The sequence below is a fragment of the Dermacentor variabilis genome, chromosome 5, assembly GCF_050947875.1.
Source record: "Dermacentor variabilis isolate Ectoservices chromosome 5, ASM5094787v1, whole genome shotgun sequence".
NCBI lineage: Eukaryota > Metazoa > Arthropoda > Arachnida > Ixodida > Ixodidae > Dermacentor > Dermacentor variabilis.
Window position 1 is genome coordinate 46,746,701 of NC_134572.1, and position 19,588 is coordinate 46,766,288.

Consider the following 19,588-nt stretch of genomic DNA (forward strand, 5'->3'; position numbering starts at 1 on the left):
CGAAGCGGTGGACACTACTCACACAAAAAAATTGAAATGCAAAATCGACTAATTAACAAGAATCCATTAATTAACTTTTTAGCTAATTACCTTATCACCCATATGACCCACCGCTCGAACTGGCATCGTATCGGCCTATAGCACTTGCCAGCTGCGTCGGGAAACTCATGGAACGCATGATCCTCATGCGTCTCGAATGGTACCTAGAACACCACAAAATTTACCCTGATTCTATGGCGGGATTTCGACGAGGCCGTTCATCGATTGACAGTGTCATCGATCTAGTGTCGTCTGTAGAACAGCAAAAATCTTGGAAACGATTATCAGTAGTGCTCTTTCTGCACGTGAAAGGCGCTTACGACAACGTTTCCCATCAACCCATTCTAGACGCACTTTTGACAATTGAACTAGGAGGGCGAGTATATCGATGGATCAGAAACTACTTGACACAAATGTTCTTATTCGTACGTGCGGAAGATGGTCCGACTACCGACGACTACATATGTCGAGGAGTTCCCCAAGGTGGTGTTCTAAGCCCTATTCTTTTCAACCTCGCGCATCTTGGGCTGGCCGAATCCTTACCGGAAACAGTGAGTGTCTCAATCTACGCCGACGACATCTGCATCTGGTCATCAGCGGTCACTCGTCTGCAGGTTCGCGCAAGGCTGCAGAAAGCAGCAACACAGGCATCTCACTATCTTCAGACACAAGGCCTTACCATCTCAACAGAAAAATGTGCGTTAGTCGCTTTTACACGAAAACCATTGTCTCATTATCCAGTATGCATTAATGGCCAGCCTATCTCCTACAAGAGAAATCATCGGTTTTTGAGTGTCATTGTGGACCACGACCTCTATTGGAGCCCTCATGTTGCCCACTTGAAGAAGAAGCGCACATCTATTGTTCATGTCTTCGAGTTTATCGCCGGGAAAATATGGGGATCGTCAGTAGGCTCCATGCTACAGTTATATCGAGCCCTTTTTATCGGATTGCTACGTTATAGTTCTCCCGTGCTTGCCAAAACATGCAAGTCAAATCTTCGAGAACTTCAGAGCGTGCAAGCACAGGCACTACGTGTTTGCCTAGGACTTCCGCGGAGCGCCTCAACAGCAGGAACCATTATAATGGCTAGAGACCGTCCGATCACGACTTACATTAGCACCGACACGCTTAGGGTCCATGTTCGTCATGTTTCACGCACGCAATCAAGCTCTCTTGCCTGCCTGCCAGAACGACGACCACAGGCGTCTTTCTCCAAGGAGGTCAGCATCCATCGTGCCTGTCTACCATCAGGCTTCACACCCTCAGCACGTTCAACCTCAGCTTTGTGGTGTTTAGAACCTCAAGTGCGTCTTACGGTTCCAGGGATAAGAAAGATGACCGACCTGCCTACCTTGGCCCTGAAGCAAGCAGCTCTGGATTGTTTGAACACTTTCTACTTTGACCGAGTCCACATATATACGGATGGCTCTTCCACTCAGACCAGCTCCACCGGCGCAGTGGTTATACCATCACGATCAATTAGCATCCAATACAAGATTTCTCACATGACAACATTGACCGGATCGGAGCTTGTTGCCCTCCGAGGTGCCGTTGATTACATTAACAACCAACACACTAATCGGTGGGCAATATTCTGCGATTCGAAGGCGGCCTTACAATGTCTTCTGTCATCTCTTCGTCGCAGGTCGTGTGAACAACTAGTGCCGGGGATACGAGAAATGCACCATCGTATGACAGCGAAAGGACTCGACGTCGTGTTTCAGTGGCTGCCTGACCATTGTAGTATCTCCGGCAACGACCTCGCTGACGAAGCTGCTAGGAAAGCACACGAAGGAGCAACCTTTGTTTCTGTACCTTTATCGCGGACCGACGCAGCCCAACACCTAAGCAAGGTAGCACACCGTATGACATTAGAGAAGTGGCACACACCTGAATTCACCCAAGAACGATTGCATTCCCTCGACCCCTCTATGCAACTGCGGCTGTTACCAGGGCTTCTGCGAAATGAGGAAACAATGCTGTGCCACTTACGCTTGGGCGTCGCATTCACCAATGCATATACGTTTTTGATTGGAATGACTGATAGCGCCGACTGTAATGCCTGCGGTGTCGAGGAAACTATAGAACATCTACTGTGCTACTGCCCATCTTTTCAAAACGAAAAACATGACCTCTGCACAGCTCTCAATCAGCTGGATAGAACACCGTTCACCTTGAAGAAGATCTTGGGACCATGGCCTCGCATATCGCAGCTACAAAAGGCCACAAAAGCTCTGCTGCGATGTTTGAAAGCTACTGGATTGAGTCAGCGTCTGTGATCCGGACTGAGTGACCGAACGATATACCCAGTAGACTTTCTTTTCTTCCTTTAATCTTTCCGTCCCCTTTTCCCTTTCCCCAGTGTAGGGTAGCCAACCGGGCTCAGTCCTGGTTAACCTCCCTACCTTTCCTTTATCATTTGCTCTCTCTCTCTACAAATTGTAGCCGCGGAGTTCGCAAGGCGGATCCAATTGGAATGATTTCTCAGCACGACACCAGTTTCGAGATATAAATTCCCGAACTTTGCGGAGAAATGCATTGGCGTTCCAGTTGTGTGCTTCAGTGCATGAAACGACGTTTTGTTAACAAATTAACTGGAAAGCCAATGCATTTCACCGCAAAGTTCGGGAATTTATATCTCGAAACTGGTGTGATCTTGAAAATTTGTTCCATGTGGATCCGCCTTGCGAACTCCACGGCTACAATTTGTGAATTGCAATATTGGTCATAAGGTAATTAATTAAAAACTTGATTTGTGAATTTCAATTAATTAGCCGATTTTGCATCTTAACGTTTTGTGCAAGTATGGTCCGCCGCTTCGAGCAGACCAGCACATGAACTAGAATTGTGACATCTGCCACAGGCAACCTTTAAAAATTTTTGCAAGTGTTCGCTGAAAGACCCTGTATACATCACGGCTTTATGTTCGCGACCACCACATCCTAAATTCCGTTATCTGCTTCAGGCGATATAACACTCTATTCCGAAAGTAACGCTTGATGTACTATCGTCATACATGCAAACGCGAACAAATCTAAAACAAATAGAGTGTATTGTTGCGTCTCCAGCATCGACAGCATTTGTAATAGGCCCCGATACGTACGTCTGAGAGCACGCCAAAGATAGAAACCGCCTACGGAGCGATTGCATGTCGCACTCCCACATTATAACTATACGCGCGACGAGATTGCTATGTTTTTTTTTTCTTGTTCGCCTTTTCATTTATGCTAATGGTACATTAAGCGTTACTTACAGGCTAGAACTTACAGGCTAGACGGAATAGGATAAATATATATTTAGGCCATCGCCTATTAAGCGCCTCCTTCACAATCGCTGCACGTGCATTCTAGGTCAAAGAAGGCGCTGGCACATACCTTACGCTTGCCGTATATTTAACTCATCTTTTTAGAACACGTTTGCAGTGGCGGTAGCTGAGAAACTAAATGGGTAAGCTGTTCCTGCAACCAAGACGATATCAATTTACCTCACGCGAGCCAGGCGAGCGCGTACGAAACACTCCACATATTTATGGCAGCATATACTAAAGCAGTTAGGTAAAGTTTAAAATTCGTCAGTTTAATGCATTATCATATCAGTGTTTCACAACTAACCTTTCCAGCTATTTCGCAGTCGAAATTGCAACAAAAGGAGCGTTAGGTTCCGACAGACGCAGAATATGCTCCACTATGAAAAAAAAAGAAAAAGAAAGGAAGTTAACTTAGTAGCTTTAAGCGCAGATATTCAAAGGGCCATCTAACCTCGTCTTGCCGTTAATGTCGCACAGGAAGTGTAACAGTCGTATTGTCTTTATTGCCAAATAAGTGTTTCCTTTAAGAGTAGACCACATGCTGTGCGTCCGGGTGGTCAGTCGAGGAGATCATTAGTGCTGTCCCCGTATTTCTGCCGCAGTGAAACGAAACCAGATTGCTGGGTCACTTTCTGTCCTTTCTACTGCCGCCAGTGTGTACACCTGCTGCACTTACACGCGACCAGGTGCTCCCGTTATTGTCAATTATTGAAGCAGTGTGCTTGTCCCGATTACCGAGTGCCTTCCGCGTGTATTCAGAGCGAGCTCCTCTGCCCACTGTTTGCGCAGGTGTTTCCGGTGACAATGTCGATGATGGCGAGCTTCCTGTCGGCGATCGCTATACTCGGTGTGCCTTCAGAAAGCTTCATTCATGGCGCCCAGTACATGGTCAACTTCATCGGTGTCATTGTCGGCATTGTTTTGGCAGCCCACGTGTTTCTGCCCGTGTTCTACGAGATGGATATGATCAGTGTGAATCAGGTGAGGACGTGTTGCTCGGTTGCCGCCTTTAGAGGATACAGTGACAACGATGAAAATATTGAAGAAAAAAAATTTGCCATCACCGCCATCATCATCATCATCGACGGAGAGTGGGACGGGCAGGGATTAGTCCCCTTCCCCCCCCCCTCTCGCCCCAAAGGAAAACTGCCAGACCAGTTTTTCAATAAAGTTTTTGCTCTCACTCAAGTTTGTACAGGAAGATATAAGATGTTTCGAACCTGCTTTTCGTTTCCTGAAAGTTAGTTCAGCACCTACGTCATCTGTAGTATTGTGACGCCTGTGTCAGTGATATTGTGATACCGTGTATTATAGAAAAATGCTTCTGCTTTCTTCTTTTTCTTTTACGTTAATTGTAGAGTAATAATTTCTACACACTCAAATGTGTAGAAATGTATAAAGGCATAGAAGGCCATTGGGAACAAATAACACGTTTAAGGGTGTAAATTTTTTACTTTGATACAACAAGTGTGGCGTAGAGGTAGAAAAGCGGTGGCGTAGAGGTAGAACACCCGCCTCGCGTGCAAGAGGTCCGTGGTTCGAATCCCGGTGCCGGCAATTTTCCACCGGATTAAAAAAAATAATAAAAATTAAAAAAATCCGCGTGTTGATAAAATTGCACAAACAGGCCTGGAGTGTGGCCTGATCCCGGTGACCACAACCGGTAACGCACTCCCTCACCAGAGCAGGATTGGCCACCCTGGTGCAGTACTTGGCCACAACCTCCTATGAACACTACAATCAAACCCCGGCCCTCAGTCCCCAGCAGCTACGAAGCAACTGACCACGGCGGCGGTCAGACCTGCGACGCAGCAGAGGGTGCTAAGAATCACTGGCTCCGGACAGGCCGCCATTGGAATATGAACTTGGCAACGTTTAACGCTAGAACGTTATCAAGTGAGGCGAGTCTAGCAGTGCTATTGGAGGAATTAGAGGGCAGTAAATGGGATATAATAGGGCTCAGTGAAGTTAGGAGGCCAAAAGAAGCATATACAGTGCTAAATAGCGGGCACGTCCTGTGCTACCGGGGCTTAGCGGATAGAAGAGAACTAGGAGTCGGATTCCTGGTTAATAAGAATATAGCTGGTAACATACAGGAATTCTATAGCATTAACGAGAGGGTGGCAGGTCTTGTTGTGAAACTTAATAAGCGGTACAAAATGAAGATTGTACAGGTCTACGCCCCTACATCCAGTCATGATGACCAGGAAGTCGAAAGCTTCTATGAAGACGTGGAATCGGCGGTGGGTAGAGTGAAAACTAAATACACTATACTAATGGGCGACTTTAATGCCAAGGTAGGCAAGAAGCAGGCTGGAGACAAGGCAGTGGGGGAATATGGCATAGGCACTAGGAATAGCAGGGGGGAGTTATTAGTAGAGTTTGCGGAACAGAATAATATGAGGATAATGAATACCTTTTTCCGCAAGCGGGATAGCCGAAAGTGGACGTGGAGGAGCCCGAACGGCGAGACTAAAAATGAAATAGACTTCATACTCTGCGCTAACCCTGGCATCATACAAGATGTGGACGTGCTCGGCAAGGTGCGCTGCAGTGACCACAGGATGGTAAGAAGTCGAATTAGCCTAGACCTGAGGAGGGAACGGAAGAAACTGGTACATAAGAAGCCGATCAATGAGTTAGCGGTAAGAGGGAAAATAGAGGAATTCCAGATCAAGCTACAGAACAGGTATTCAGCACTAACTCAGGAAGAGGATTGTAGTGTTGAAGCAATGAACGACAATCTTGTGGGCATCATTAAGGAATGTGCAATGGAAGTCGGTGGTAACTCCGTTAGGCAGGATACCAGCAAACTATCGCAGGAGACGAAAGATCTGATCAAGAAACGCCAATGTATGAAAGCATCTAACCCTACAGCTAGAATAGAACTGGCAGAACTTTCGAAATTAATCAACAAGCGTAAGACAGCTGACATAAGGAAGTATAATATGGATAGAATTGAACATGCTCTCAGGAGCGGAGGAAGCCTAAAAACAGTGAAGAAGAAACTAGGAATTGGCAAGAATCAGATGTATGCGTTAAGAGACAAAGCCGGCAATATCATTACTAATATGGATGAGATAGTTCAAGTGGCTGAGGAGTTCTATAGAGATTTATACAGTACCAGTGGCACCCACGACGATAATGGAAGAGAAAATAGTCTAGAGGAATTCGAAATCCCGAAGGTAACGCCGGAAGAAGTAAAGAAAACCTTAGGAGATATGCAAAGGGGGAAGGCAGCTGGGCAGGATCAGGTAACAGCAGATTTGTTGAAGGATGGTGGACAGATTGTTCTAGAGAAACTGGCCACCCTGTATACGCAATGCCTCATGACCTCGAGGGTACCGGAATCTTGGAAGAACGCCAACATAATCCTAATCCATAAGAAAGGGGACGCCAAAGAGTTGAAAAATTATAGACCGATCAGCTTACTGTCCGTTGCCTACAAAGTATTTACTAAGGTAATTGCAAATAGAATCAGGAACACCTTAGACTTCTGTCAACCAAAGGACCAGGCAGGATTCCGTAAAGGCTACTCAACAATAGACCATATTCACACTATCAATCAAGTGATTGAGAAATGTGCAGAATATAACCAACCCTTATATATAGCTTTCATTGATTACGAGAAAGCGTTTGATTCAGTCGAAACCTCAGCAGTCATGGAGGCATTACGGAATCAGGGTGCAGATGAGCCATATGTAAAAATACTGGAAGATATCTATTGCGGCTCCACAGCCACCGTAGTACTCCATAAAGCAAGCAACAAAATCCCAATAAAGAAAGGCGTCAGGCAGGGAGATACGATATCTCCAATGCTATTCACAGCGTGTTTACAGGAGGTATTCAGAGACCTGGATTGGGAAGAATTGGGGATAAAAGTTAATGGAGAATACCTTAGTAACTTGCGATTCGCTGATGATATTGCCTTGCTTAGTAACTCAGGGGACCAATTGCAATGCATGCTCACTGACCTGGAGAGGCAAAGCAGAAGAGTGGGTCTAAAAATTCATATGCAGAAAACTAAAGTAATGCTTAACAGTCTCGGGAGAGAACAGCAATTTACAATAGGCAGCGAGGCACTGGAAGTCGTAAGGGAATACATCTACTTAGGGCAGGTAGTGACGGCGGATCCGGATCATGAGACGGCAATAATCAGAAGAATAAGAATGGGCTGGAGTGCGTTTGGCAGGCATTCCCAAATCATGAACAGCAGGTTGCCGTTATCCCTCAAGAGAAAAGTATATAATAGCTGTGTCTTACCAGTACTCACCTACGGGGCAGAAACCTGGAGGCTTACAAAAAGGGTTCTACTCAAATTGAGGACGACACAACGAGCTATGGAAAGAAGAATGATAGGTGTAACGTTAAGGGATAAGAAAAGAGCAGATTGGGTGAGGGAACAAACGCGAGTTAATGACATCTTAGTTGAAATCAAGAAAAAGAAATGGGCATGGGCAGGACATGTAATGAGGAGGGAAGATAACCGATGGTCATTAAGGGTTACGGACTGGATCCCAAGGGAAGGGAAGCGTAGCAGGGGGCGGCAGAAAGTTAGGTGGGCGGATGAGATTGAGAAGTTTGCAGGGACGGCATGGCCACAATTAGTACAAGACCGGGGTTGTTGGAGAAGTATGGGAGAGGCCTTTGCCCTGCAGTGGGCGTAACCAGGCTGATGATGATGATGATGATGACAACAAGTGTGTGTTTGCAATTAGTTACGTTTGTGATGTGAGATATTGCATAAAGATAGTTCATGTGGTTATTTCCGTTATTTTAGGGTTTCAGATGGCTATAATTGTTATTTTCATGTTTATTTGTTTTTGTTTTTGGGTGGTCTAAATACTGTGTTTCTTTTGTACTCTGGTACAAGTTCCTTTGCACTGCTCAGATCTTTATCTCGCATGCTGTTCTGCTGTATCTGCATTCTACCGTCCGCCTGGAACTCCGTCAGATTGTTTATAAAGCTCCTAGTTCATGTAACCAGCCATAAGTGTCTGGCAAACACAGTGCTTTGAACTTAATTGAATATCTGAACGACCTGTACAAACCCACTCTTGTGAGCACTAAGGCCTCTACAGTTTTGAAAAGCGCGAATTCGTCGGACACCAGTTTCTGTACTCCGAGTAAGCTACTTCGCATATCGTATTTTAATGCTTCCTTGATAGTTCCAACGGCGGCACCGCTATAACAAAAATTTCTAACAAATTACGGACATCACTACATGGAGTCGTCGCATTCAAACGCAATTTATTCATTCGCCGCTAGAAGTGAATGCACTGTGGACCCGCTGCCTTTAATTGTTGATCAACGGGACCTTCTTAAACGGAGGGCTCATAAACTAATCAGAAGTAAGACGAACACTAAAGCTTGTGGCCCTCTTAAGTGCTTGTGCGTTTGTAGCTTACACTTTCTCACCGCCTTTCGCAACGAGACAAAACAATCCGCTTGACGAGTTGCACGGAATCGAAATACAAATGCCTTTTTTTGGCTTAGGATTCGTAGTGATATATTCGTAAGGAACAAATCGCTACTGTTCGTAATAAATATTCTGATTTTAAGGAGATTTTGCCTCCGCGGAGGCTAAAATCGTAGTCAGCGACTCCAAGACCGCCGTCAAGAACTACACCAAAGAAAGAGTCTCGCCGGAAGCGCTAAGAATTTTAACCAACTTTCGTGAAGATCGAGATGTTCACATTATATCGGCACCCGCACACTCCTCCCTTCCCGGGAACGAAATAACGCACAACCTCGCTCGATAAATGACGGACCGAGCAGGTGACACGCAAATACTGGAAACGGAGAGAGAACTGATTACCAGCTTTAACGAGATCACCAAACACTAGGAATTTCTTGTCCTAACAAGTTCTTTCATGCATTAAAAGCGATAGAATCTCTTGATCCCTAAGGCTTGATGAATATCGCATGTACGCCTAACAATTATCGTGACCTATAAAGAATCCCAGTTGCAAATTACATTTATTTCTTTTAGTGCCTCTTTTTTTTTTCACCGTGTTCTACTGTATCTTCATCACCGCGGTTGTTGTTTTTTTGCAACTTATTATTTGCTTTGTTCTTTGCCTTTTCATTATGAATCTTTGTAATCATTGTGCTTTATGTACTTTTTTTCACATGTGACATATAACATCTGCAACGTGCCTGTGTCCGACTTGGCTGTATGCAACGTGGCTTTGTGCTTTTGTGTCGGCGTATAATAAGCTGTTTTTTACTTACACGATTTTATGGAAACCTGCAATTTTTAAGCTTGTTTTTCTTCTGTACACCCCCCCCCCCCCCCTCCCACTGTAATGCCTGAATCGGCGCTGCGTGTACTAAATAAATAAATAAAAGAACGACACGTACAGGGCGCACTAACAATTGAAGCTTTGTTCACTGGATGCACAAAATAACTACTGACTGAACCTGAATAAACAGAAGATAGGAACATCTATAAGAACGGCACGTACGCAGGGCTCACTAACAAAAGATGGCGACATATATATGTTCCCATCTTCTGTGTATTCGTGTTCAGTCAGTACTTATTCTGCTCATCCAGTGAGTAAACCTTTAGTTATTAGTGCGCCCTGTGTACGTGTAGTTCTTCGTCTGGTCCTTTGTGTTCTCTGTCGCTTTTTTACCACGTATATGAACCAACTAGCCCAAAAGTACGTCTTGACCATTGTTCCTCCTCCTTAAAGAGATTTTGAGTTCAAATCCGAAAATGAAGTTTGCCGTAGACAGTGTGAATCGTTTACACTATTGGACGTTTTTATTATTATTATTATTATTATTATTATTCGCTTGCTCTTTTTTTATGCAGTACCTGGAGAGGAGGTTCAACTCCGTGCTCATTCGAAAGCTTACGTCCGTCATGACTACTATCCAAATGGTAATTTGTATTTAACATATTTATTTGTGGGAAAATTCGGCATTTACTTCTTTTTGTACCTTTCAGTGTTTTTACATGGGAGTAGTACTCTACGCTCCGTCACTTGCACTTGGATCAGGTGAGTGGACTCCCTTTGATTGGTATTTCGCATTGACAACATTTGCATTGAGAACACTCGCATCACTTATCTCGCACGTCAAAAGCAGTGTGAAGCAGGCTACAGCAATTAACGCCTTAGTGGGGTAGATCAATCGTCTTTTGATTGATTGATTGATTGATTGATTGATTGATTGATTGATTGATTGATTGATTGATTGATTGATTGATTGATTGATTGATTGATTGATTGATTGATTTTCAATATGTTTGTCCATAAGTATAGTTGCGTGGAGTTCTAGAGAGAAGACTGCGCGGTTGATAAGGAACGCAGGTATTCAAATGATATGCCATCCCTTTTCTCCACGACCCTCCCCCTCAAGCAAGGAGGCGGTTGCTTCTTAATAAGCAGGGAGTGAGAGCAGCGGGAGCAGTCGGAAGGTGACAGGAACATCGAGATGACTGAATATGTTTTCTTTCTGTCCGCCTGGCATTTGTCGTGAAAAACTTACGCACTCTGAATGGCTCACCTGCATTGTAACGAAGCTTGCCAGAATACTCCGCCGACGAACGGGATACAAGAAGAGTCGCTAGAATGAGCGTGGCTCTCCTGGCGTGAAGTGTACTTCTTCATACTGTCCTTGACATTTTAGCCACCGAACTTGAACTTTCAGTCCCTTTACTTGTCATAAAGTCAGACTTTGGGCTTGATGTGGACGCTGTAATTTTTACCTTAAAACTTATCCACGCAGTGACAGGCCTTCCTGTGTGGCTCTCCATTGTGCTGAACGGAGGCGTGTGCGCCTTTTACACAGCAATTGTGAGTAGTGACACATTGCATTACAGTTATCTCTCTTCAGGTGTCCTCGAATAGTTTTTAATGCTGCCACTGCTAACAGATACAAAGTCGTAAGAACAATTATTATTGCGTAAATTGGTACACTGAATAGAGGTAATCAAGATATAAATGTGAAAGTACGAACAAACGAAGGGCTACCGTAAACGTCCACTTTGATGACCTACACACTTGACTTCAACTCCTTATGTCATAGTTCTTGAAATTACCTCTGACTGCGTCGCAAGAACAGAGAAAGATCGCCACCTCGTGGTGGGCAAAAGCTTTTCAACATGCCAACTCAAATCGATGTCAGCTTCGGTCGACTTCCAAACCTGTGCATGTGCCATCAACACTCTGGAGCAAAGAAGCGATAGCTCACTCGAACCTGCCTTCCGCTCCTCCGCAAGCGAGAGAAAAATTTGCGAGGTCTTGTAGTAAGTGCACGTGTACTAATAAGTAGGCGCGCATAAGCCGAAATATTGTTAATTTTATTTTGACTTTTTCTACCCAGCTGTAACTAAGTTTGCAGGGTATCGACACCTACTATACCCTTGGCGCAGAAGTGTCTTTTAGACTCATAAGACTGAATGAACTTTCACTCGATTGCGGCGTAGAATAACTTCCTTAAACTTTTATCAACACAGGGCTAGGCTGGCTCCTTCCCCGCTGTGCCCGTTTGGCCGAGAAGACGACGAAAATTAATTTTTCTTCTCTCATTCCGTCCTCAATTCATAATTGCAAGGAAAAACATTTTAGGTGCGACATTTGGACGAATTGGAATGAATTTTTCAATTGCTTAAATCCTTTCTCTCTGAGCATCCTCTTTCGGGCAATGTCACAAAGATGCTTGCTCAGCCGTTGAGAGTTTATAATTGTTTCAAAGAAATCTTCAGTTTGAATTTCTAATTGGTCGTGTTATTTTCTACTCCTTTGTTTCTTCCCCACTTATATAAGTTGCTAATTGTCTTCATCTAATTTCTTCCGGGCTAATCGCCCATAGTGCGTATGAGCCATAAGCAGATGGCAAACAAACGAACAATTTCGGACCGACGGTTCAACAACGCCTGCTTACGATACCAGCAGTTGACTGCAAGAGGACGTAATAGAAAGACTGAGAATAGGTGCGAAATGAGGCCTCGTGCATTTCCCTCGCAAATAATTATATATTGAACTCACAGGTACGCGGTAACACGTTTATAAATAGCGGCAAAAGACGCTCAGGGCAAGTATTTGGCGCCCCAGACAGCTTTGCTAACTATGCCTGTATAACTGACACATTATAACCAACCAGCCAAGCAACATGAAAGAAATAAAGATGTTCAGTGACAATCATCAACATCATGATCATCGCTACAGCACTGTTTAAGTCCTGCACGACAAAACCTCCTTGAGCACCTTTCACATTTTAAAGTTCGCGTTACAAAACTACAGTCCCAGCTGCCGCGGATGCCTGTTTCGAGTCGGTAGATCAGGAATGTAGCTAAGGATATTACAAATACATTCCTATTTCGCAGGGTGGCATCAAAGCCGTCGTTTGGACCGACGTGATACAGATGGTGTTGATGCTTTCTGGGTTCTTCATCGTCACCATCCAGGTAAGGACACTTCCGTCGAAACAGGCACATCGTAAAACCGTATCGAGCTTGCAACTTGTTCCGCTGACGCAGAAAAACAGGCATTCCGTGCACAAAACGTTACTGAGGCGAAAGCCTTAAATGCCTCGTCAGACGATGACCCTGAAAACGCGGCGTGCGGTACAGAAAGTCATGTGAGTTCGCCTCGCGCACACACGGGTTCGCGCCACTGGTATGGTATGGTATGGTATTCCTTATGCGATGGCGCACAACCACTGTGGGGGATTGGCCAAGATTTGGATGAAATTAGGCTATCTTTATTAAAAAACTGAAAATGGTAAAGCTAATAATGGAGGAAATGAACAAAAATAAAATGTTTAAGAATTCAAGAAAATCTCTTTGTAGCAATTATAAAATCCTCCACGGTTGAGCAAATATCCCTGTGGCACTGTCCAAGAGAGGAGGCTCCTAGAGAAAGGATATTTAAAATTGAAAAGCTCAAACCAAGCTGTGTAAATGTTGATTCTAGATTTTTTCTTAAAGAAGTGAAACGGCGGCAGAATATGCTGCTCGCTCATTCGTCGGCGTCGTCGTTTTCTACAGCTGGCTCCGATGCCGCTCATGATGCCAATAAAAGGCAAAGTTAATTGAGATAGAGTTAACGCAGGCACTCGAACCCACGACCTTCGGTGGGAGTCGAACCCTCGAGCTTATATTGTAGTAGAACACACGACCTTTGGTGTTAAGGCCAAGTTAATTAAGCCACAGTTAATTAATATAGAGTTAGTTAAGGCACTCGAATCCATGATCTTTGGTAGGAGTGGCACTCTCGACCTTTGGTGTTCATAAGGGCGAAGTTAATTAAGGCGCAGCTAATTAACATAACGTCAATTAAGGCACTCGAACCCATGAGCTTTGGTGGGAGAAAAATATAAGTAACAACGCCTTCGAATGAGAATGTCAAGTAATTTAATTAATGTCTCTTGAGCGCGCAGGCTTCCGCCTTCACCCTCTTTGGCGTATACTAAAGAGGCTCGATTTTTTCCAACAATTTGTTGAGAGTCCTTCGGGCGAAAAACTTCAACGGAGAAACAAGCGTGTTATATCGCACTAGGCGCGACGAATATTTGCTATAACTGGACTTCCGACTGTTGGATATCGAACGAAAAACGGCCAATAACATCCGCCGATAAAAAAATATTTCCTAATAAGGCAAAAACTAAACATCAAGAAGGACAATTTATTAGCAGCTTTCTACCTTTATGAAAATTTAATTTAATTTTATATATGATACAAGCTATTGTTCCGGCTGCCTTGTACTTCAGAAAATAAAATATTTTTTAATGAGCCACGTTTGTTTTGAGCACTGCTTCAGCTATGTTGCATCAAAAATTTGTGGCTTTAAAGCGCAGGCATATTTTAAACAATAAGCAGAAAGCGGAGTGCCGGAACGAGCAGGCATGCGGCCAGCACAGAAACAAAGTGCGGGCGTGGGCTTCGGAACCACTGCGTGTGCTCTACCCCGCCTGCGCCGCCGCCGCCGCTAGAAAATGCGCTCCGCGCCAGCCATGCGTTCCCGCGTTCACGCTGTCTTTCTGAACAACGAGCGATGCACCCGGCGGAAACGCTTCGTCTGCCGGTGCTGGTAAACGAGCTGCCCGAGCGGAGGCTCAGCACCGCCGCCGAGAGCACCTTGTCCTTAAGAATAAAATTATTTGCCATCATATATCACTAATTCAAAACACCTAAATTATCCTGTCTTCTTTTGCCACCACTCTCCACCTCCTAGTTGGTGCTGTGCCGTGCTCCCTCAAGGTCTGCAGAAGACAGTGCTACCCTTTCCCTTTTTCATAAAGAATGATTTCTCTCTCTCTCTCTCTCTCTCTCTCTCTCTCTCTCTCTCTCTCTCCAAAACGGCTGGGCTTGAAGTTCGTATTAGGGACTATCGTCATTGTCGGTGAAACTTTTAGGCAATTAAACAAAAGAATTGCGCCATATTCTCGCCAGGAACGAACGCCGAAATGTATAATGCCTTCGCATAAAAATGTATACCTCGTCGAATGCTTATGATTGAAATAAGTATAATCAACCACATTTTACATCTCTCCGGTGGAGGCGTAATGAAAACTCTTTTGTAACGAGCCTTGCCTGAAGCCCAAGTGGTCAAAAATGTATCTAACAGCTTCAGCTACAACACCTCTCATAGACTTTGCGTAACGTTTAGGTGTGGCCAGCCAATCAATTTTGTTGTGTATGTCAAGGTTACAGCGCTACGAGAGACGCCGCTATGTGAACGCTATAATTCATGATATGTGAACTCTGTTGCTATGTGGAGAGTCTTGAATGAATTTAGCTATTCATTATCACTTGACGTGTAAAGCCGTATTCGCATTCTACCCGCCCTGAAATCGCTCTGCCCCGTGCTGGAATGGAGTCACGTGCTCAAGGGAAAAACGCGCTAGGCGATCAGCTGTGGTTGAGCATACCGGACAAAGTAGACTCGTCGCCAACATTACGTTGCTAACGGAACAAGAAGATTGAAACGTTGTTTTTTTTTCTTCTCCAGGGCTTGATTATGACTGGTGGACCTGCTGCAGTTTTCGAAGCTGTCGACAAACGTGGACTACTGGAGTTTTTTGAGTAGGTATAAGTACAGCACGACTAACATAAGAACGTTATATCTAACAAACATATTTGCATGGGGCATAACGCTTCTGCAATGCGTCACAAATGTTGCAACTTACTTATTTTTAAAAGAAAAAAGCCCTGGTTGTCTTAACCATTAGAGGCCCGTGTGCATGCACCACGAGATAAATTGGAAACTGTCGCATCACTGAAAAGCAGTGCGTAGGTTTCCTGCGCAGTAACTCAGGAAGTGCCCTCCACAAGTTGCCTTTACTGTATCAAGACAATAACATTTTTATAGGACTTCAGTCAGAAGGCTAGAGCATTTGTTCAATATTTTTTCTACCGCCATGGCGACGCCGGCACTCAGATGGCTGCGGGAGGGAAAACTCTCGTGTAGTTAGCTTACATTTAGTTTAGAGTTAGGTACACGTTAAAGCATCTCTCATGATCAAAATAAATTCGAAGCCCTCCACTGAGGCGTCTCTCATAGCCTCAGTGTTGCTGTGGAACGTTGAACGCACTTACGAATGCGCGCGTGTGCGTGGATGTGTATGCGCGCCTGTGTGCGCGCGTGTGTGTGATGTATTTTTTGTTGCGGTGTATGTGTGCTGTATTGTGTGTTGCGGTGTGTGCTGCGAGAGATAATAATTTGTAGACAAGTCATCTTTTTCACAATCTTCTTCGCCCTGCATACTACAGTCTATATTGCCAAAAATGACAAGTGCGCACCTTAAGCCGCATCTCATGCTAAGCCATTGACAGAGCCTGACAGTCATGAGCTCAAAGCAGCAGGGCGCCAGTTGTGCTCTTACTATACTCTAAACACGCCAACCTTTAGAAAGGTGTACATATGACATTTTTATAGATATGCAAGCGCCGCTCTTTACCGTAAATAACGGCAGGAGCTGCGCGAGCTTTGATAAATTGGTTGTTTTCCTAGGTCATAATGTAGCATCAACCTATAGTAGCGTAAGTGATTGTATACATTAGTTACTGTGTCGGCTCCCTTTAGGGAGCTAAAGGGAGCCTATACAGTAGCTCTATTAGGATGGATGGATGGATGTTATGAGCGTTCCCTTTGGAACGGGGCGGTGGGTTGCGCCACCAAGCTCTTGCTATTATACTGCCTAATGTCCGACACTATACATGATTGTAGCGTCACCCCTGGCGGCACAATTTCGCAGTGTTTGCTTTTGTACGTATTACAAAGGTCGGGCCTCATTTTATAGCATTGCATAAAGGGACAGTAAAATAGAAGCGATTTTAGCCGTATTAGTAAATTACCCTTCAGCAATGCCAAAAAACAAAGCTTCTTACAGTCAGAAGCTTCATAAGCCAGAAAAGACGCAAAAGCCGAATACCAGTGGTGACGCCGCCTTGATATCAAGAACTTTTGCTGATCCACGGAGGGCCAAACATCAAAAAGCGTTTCAAAAGTACATCGAAAATAAGAAATGCAGAGTTTCGAAAGAACATTTCATCAGCGTAACTGATACCGTGTTTTGAGTGCTTAGGGCGGTGGATTCACAGCGAGCGTATGCTAACAGACTCTTCCGCCCTGCTTCCCGATGGCAAGCATGAGCTTCGACTTTCAGAAGACCTTCACCTTCTGGAACGTGGTCATCGGCTGCTCTATCACCTGGAGCATGGGATTCTGCACCAACCAGAGCATGATACAGCGCTTCTGCGCCCTCGGCTCCATTCGCAAGGCACGCACGTGAGTCTGCGCTCAGAAGACGGGCGTGCTCGATGACCCTATTTCGTCAGAATACAATGCCATGGGTTGTTATCCCTGCCCTGCAGGTCACCGCGGAGATAACCTCGATCTGTAGACTATGTGCCTTTAGGATGGTAGTTACTTCGATTGAGCAGGAGCGTATACGGTTAAAAGATGTTTATCTCCTTTAGCGCTTGTCAACAACTACGAAGGCAGCCCCAATATGCGGACAACAGATGCCACAATTCGTGCGCTTGAGGTGCCGTACACTGTATTAGCAGCTAAGCCTTAGTTCCTACGTGTAATCATACTCTGTCCATTTTTTGGACGGTGTCGTAAAGCAATCAATTGAATAACCAGTTTATTAGTATCCTAATGTACGGTCAATATTTTTGCTTATTTAACTGTAATCACATGACGATATTTATCAAAGCTGCCGCACTTGATCAAAAAGCTCGCAGTTCTGAGCATCACAATTTGGTAATCACAATGGTAATCACAATTGTGGCACTAACACTGTTGAGAAGAATTTACAGTCATTGTAATGGTTCTACAGACGCCGGAAGCTGTCGTTTCGCGACCAACTCTACAAACCACTCCACCGCTTGACAAATGTGTTTTATCATTAGGGCTCGCCTGTAAAGGCGGCACGAAAATTTCAGTACAAGTGAGTCTAGCAGTAGTTGAGTCGCTTCTCGACAATGTTATTGTCTCTTATCATTTTTAGCCAGCGATGCGCGCGTTCCGATGCACCTTTCATATCGCAGGCTCGCACTCGCAGGGCGCTGTACATCAACATGCTGGGCGTCATAGGAGCGATGACGCTAGCTGTGTTCTGTGGCTTGGTGCTTTTCACGCTCTATGAACAGTGCGACCCCGTCAAGGCGTCCGTTATCAGCAAGTATGACGAGGCAAGTGAAAAAAAAAAAGAGGGTAAACTCTTTGCATCATCTCTTTGAAGGCTGCTTACGGCTTCTAAGAGCACGGAGGAATTATTCCGCATGGAGTTCAATAATTCCATGCATGTTCGACACATATTGTGACAGTAATGTTGCGGAGCTCATACGTAATCCTTATAACTTTTGTGAGAACTGTACAGATAACATATGAGAAGCGTGTGGGAATTATTGGACTGGATGCGGAAAGGTTCCAGTAAGCTGTAGAATGTGTAACGGGTCATTTTTGTTAGTCTTTTGTGAGGTCTTCGTGATGTTGGCATGTAGAAGTGGAGCTACACAGGCAGTCTGCCAAATAACTCATGCAGCGGCTCCCTAAAGACAAACAAGTGTTATGATGACCATCCTCATCAAGCAAGGAAATTTGACAGCAATCATAATACCAAATAATGTACAGAACACAGGTGCACATTTTTTCGCCAGCTGTAGGAGCCGTGTCCAAGAACACCACGAATGCATTTTGTAACGACAGAAGCTGCTGTCACCTCTGAAGTTAAGTCACCCCAATTCCCGTTGTAGCAAATAAATTATCTGCAGTCCATACCTTAGCCTATCACCACGGCTAAATTGCTCTTTTAGTAGTGTTGTTAAGCTCCCCCATAAATCTGGTACTTTGTGTTAAAATTGACGTTACCAAACACACGGACCAAAACTAATTAGCTTATCCAAAGACTTATTCTGGTTGCAGTTGATGCCGTACTTTGTAATGGACACATTGGATTACCTGCCCGGCATAGCTGGGCTCTTCGTCACAGCTGTCTACAGCGGATCACTCAGGTACGACGGGAGCACTGCTATGTTTTTATTTATAAAGATCAAAAGCGCAATTACTCAATACGCACCTGGTTCACTGGAGAAGCAGCGACGGCGAGAATGGTGCAAACACAATACTAATAACGAGTTCTTAACGTTAGCAAGCATTTTAGAAAGCTAGCAAATTATCAAGTAAAGCAAGGTGACTTCGCATCAGTAATCGGACATCCGCGCCTTGTTTGGCGTGGGAACTGGTATTGTTTCTGTGCTTTCGATACCAAATCAAAGTAGGAAAGGTTATGTCAGCCTGTGTCAGTTGTCTTTGAGCAATCCCAATTCGTGGCATCGGGTTTTCTCAGCATCAGGCTTGTGTTGTTTTTATTACAGCACGATGTCGTCAGGCTACAATGCCCTGGCTGCCATCACATGGGAGGATTTCTTAAAACCGAAGCTGAAGCTGTCACCGAGAGGCGCCATGTGGGCAACGAAGGCAATCGGTATGCGTGGACAGATTGCCCCTGACTTCCTGCTGTGCTACAATCGAACATCCTTATAACACAGAATCAATAAATAAGCAAAAAAATATTTTTACCATATCAGCCATTTCTTCCCGCACATCGGATAAGAGGGTATTTTAGAACAGGACCGTTTAAAACACGATGCAAGGGAGAATCGGGTGACTCGAAATCAGTTCGCTCTCTGGAAAGCCAGAGCTCGTGTAAAGGTACGCAGTGCAGGGAAATAAAATAGTGTCAGCCCCACTTCAAACACCCACTGAGTTTTCGCTC

The 19,588-nt window shown here is 44.6% G+C and overlaps 1 protein-coding gene across 1 annotated transcript in view; it reads left to right on the top strand.

Annotated features, from left to right (window-relative positions):
• Nucleotides 1-19,588, top strand: part of LOC142582528 (sodium-coupled monocarboxylate transporter 1-like) — a 57,989-nt gene that overhangs the window by 15,092 nt on the left and 23,309 nt on the right. Inside the window, exons 2-11 of the mRNA XM_075692355.1 lie at nt 4,139-4,330; nt 10,170-10,238; nt 10,305-10,356; nt 11,087-11,154; nt 12,687-12,767; nt 15,313-15,386; nt 16,951-17,091; nt 17,873-18,002; nt 18,736-18,824; nt 19,188-19,297. Coding sequence (XP_075548470.1) covers nt 4,139-4,330; nt 10,170-10,238; nt 10,305-10,356; nt 11,087-11,154; nt 12,687-12,767; nt 15,313-15,386; nt 16,951-17,091; nt 17,873-18,002; nt 18,736-18,824; nt 19,188-19,297 — 1,006 coding nt within the window. The remainder of the gene's footprint in view (nt 1-4,138; nt 4,331-10,169; nt 10,239-10,304; nt 10,357-11,086; nt 11,155-12,686; nt 12,768-15,312; nt 15,387-16,950; nt 17,092-17,872; nt 18,003-18,735; nt 18,825-19,187; nt 19,298-19,588) is intronic.